Source organism: Egretta garzetta, unplaced genomic scaffold, assembly GCF_000687185.1.
Source record: "Egretta garzetta isolate BGI_Z169 unplaced genomic scaffold, ASM68718v1 scaffold29, whole genome shotgun sequence".
Taxonomy (NCBI): Eukaryota; Metazoa; Chordata; class Aves; order Pelecaniformes; family Ardeidae; genus Egretta; species Egretta garzetta.
This window is the reverse complement of record NW_009260796.1, coordinates 1,766,640-1,766,876: the sequence shown is the minus strand read 5'-3', so window position 1 is coordinate 1,766,876 and position 237 is coordinate 1,766,640. Positions and strand designations below refer to the sequence as shown.

At 61.6% G+C, this 237-nt stretch overlaps 1 protein-coding gene across 1 annotated transcript in view; it reads left to right on the top strand.

Moving 5' to 3' along the window:
* Nucleotides 1-6: 6 nt before the first annotated feature.
* Nucleotides 7-237, top strand: part of DVL1 (dishevelled segment polarity protein 1) — a 96,701-nt gene continuing 96,470 nt past the window's right edge. Inside the window, exon 1 of the mRNA XM_035902149.1 lies at nucleotides 7-219. Within this exon, the coding sequence (XP_035758042.1) occupies nucleotides 50-219 (170 nt within the window). The 5' untranslated portion in view covers nucleotides 7-49. The remainder of the gene's footprint in view (nucleotides 220-237) is intronic.

Genomic DNA, 237 nt, shown 5'->3' with positions numbered 1-237 from the left:
CGGCGGAGGCCCGGGCCGGCTCCCCTCTGCTCCCCGCTCCCCCTCTCCCATGGCGGAGACTAAAATCATCTACCACATAGACGAGGAGGAGACCCCCTATCTGGTGAAGCTGCCCGTCCCGCCGGAAAAAGTCACTCTGGCCGATTTCAAAAATGTCCTCAGCAACCGGCCCGTGCACAGCTACAAGTTCTTCTTCAAGTCCATGGACCAGGATTTCGGGTGAGCGGCTCCGGGCCG